Genomic DNA, 2141 nt, shown 5'->3' on the forward strand with positions numbered 1-2141 from the left:
AGGATACCTAAAGGTTTTCTTATAGATTTCCTCAGCTTTAACCCATGGAAGACATTGTCTGTACAGGACAGAGCTACAGAGTATTAACAGACCAAGGTCTCAGTAGTGGAACTGACTGCAAGGAACAATGACTAAAGGGTAGCTGATCTCAATACTATCAAAGTAATACTAGAAACACGTGGTGAGGGAAGCTATTATATCATAGAAGATTTCCTTCATACAGTGTTAGCAGAACAGTTTTTGCATCTGACCCAGAAATATAAGTTTTCTAAAAAGATTGAAGCTTTAGCACTGGCTGACCAAAAGGTGTTGGTATGGGAGGTCAGTTCTCAGGGAGGATCTAACAGACAATTCAACAATTCTAGAAGAGTTATCCATGCTGTTCTCAGAAGAGGTGAGGAAACAGTAATATTTCTTTCCTGTATTTTTACCTTCTTAACCCTGAGAAACTAATGAACTGACTTAGGCTGGATTGTCTAGATTGCGTAACTGTACTGGCCTCACTGAATCTCCTGTTCAATTATCCAGCAAGCTAAACACCTTCATGCAATAATTCCCGGAACCACGAAGTGATGTTGAGAATGTTTAATTACAAAAATGGTGTGAAACTGTAAATACAAATACAAACAAACACTAATAAGTACTTGTATAAGTAAAATAAAATAAATACAGCAGCATTTATAACTAAGAGCTTAACCGCTGAAACCTTAGTGAATTTACAGATGAAATATAACATTTACTTTGACATTCCCTAACCAAAGTTACTTAAACAAAAGCTATAAAACTAGAACAAATAGATAACTTACAGGGAATGCCTTCACAAGGGCTAGCTAAGCAGGATGGCGAAGGATTGTTTGGTAATAAACACACCAGGCTTACTGCTGCTGCACTCACTTCCTACTTCCTACTTCCTGTCACACTGGCTTCCTGCATCCTGCAGCAGCAGCAGTAGCATTAGGATTTTTATGTTAGGGTTACAAAGTTTTCTAAACAATTAGAATCAGAACACTCCCCGCCTGGTATCTTCAAGATACCATCAACAAAATTGAGCCAAATACTTTAATCTGGTGATAAAAGAAAAACCAGTTCTGAAATGGGCCTGTAAAGGATTTTTGTTACTCCTTGCTGAACCATCTTTATCTCAACCTTCCTTATTAATCCATCTTTGCTGGGAGCAGTCTTCATTATTATTCCCATAGGCCATTCATTCCTCCTGACTTGCTTTTCCTTCAGAAGGACAACATCACCTTCTTTGATGTCAGGTCTTTTATTTTGCCATTTCTGTCGGGTCTGCAGAGTGCTGAGGTACTCCGTTCTCCACCTATTCCAGAATTCCTCAGCAAGGTATTGGACACGCTTCCATTGGTTTCTCAACATCTCACCTGTACCAAAGTTACTCTGAGACAGAAAGGGTGTGCCTATTTTTTGGGTGAGCAGCATGGAAGGTGTTAGGACATTAGGATGTTCAGGATCAGTTGAAACAGGTACCAGGGGACGTGCATTAATTATGGCGATGATCTCAGCCATTAGTGTTGTTAACACTTCATGGGTAAGTCGTACACGACCAGACTGCAATAGCATGGAGTCTAATATGCGTCGTACCACGCCGATCATGCGTTCCCACACTCCTCCCATATGCGATGAATGAGGTGGGTTGAAAACCCAAACACATCCTTGATCTTGTAGGAACTCCTGCACCTTCCCTTGCCTTGGAGCTTCCATTCCTTATTCTCTGCAGGCACCCACAAAATTTGTACCACAGTCAGAGATCAATTGTTTTGCTGGACCACGCAGTGCAAAGAAACGCCTTAATGCATTAATGAAGCTGGAAGAGCTCATTTCTTCAACAACTTCTATGTGGACTGCTCGAGTACACAGACAAGTGAAGAGTACTGCCCACCTTTTACTGTTTGCATGGCCTCCTCTTGTGCGTCTTGTAGATACTTCCCATGGACCAAACAAATCTACACCCACGTATGAGAATGGAGGATCCATTTTGAGCCTTTCAGCTGGCAGATCACATATTTGCTGTTCATGTACTTTCCCTCTAAGCTTCCTGCAAGTCACACACTGATTGAGTATTTTACGTATGCACCATTTTGCACCAACTAGCCATAGGCCACTCGCTCTGACAGCACCCT

The 2141-nt window shown here is 41.3% G+C and overlaps 1 protein-coding gene across 1 annotated transcript; it reads right to left on the reverse strand.

Moving 5' to 3' along the window:
• Positions 1-1059: 1059 nt before the first annotated feature.
• On the reverse strand, positions 1060-1722 carry LOC120529882. Its single transcript, XM_039754099.1, has one exon. It carries the CDS (start codon positions 1720-1722, stop codon positions 1060-1062), a length of 663 nt encoding a protein of 220 aa, XP_039610033.1.
• Positions 1723-2141: the final 419 nt, after the last annotated feature.

This window comes from Polypterus senegalus, chromosome 5 (assembly GCF_016835505.1).
Source record: "Polypterus senegalus isolate Bchr_013 chromosome 5, ASM1683550v1, whole genome shotgun sequence".
NCBI classification, from domain to species: Eukaryota; Metazoa; Chordata; class Cladistia; order Polypteriformes; family Polypteridae; genus Polypterus; species Polypterus senegalus.

Bases quoted from the DNA above. Each gene is read 5' to 3' on its own strand.
- LOC120529882 (XM_039754099.1), bottom strand. From the start codon at position 1,722: ATGGAAGCTCCAAGGCAAGGGAAGGTGCAGGAGTTCCTACAAGATCAA.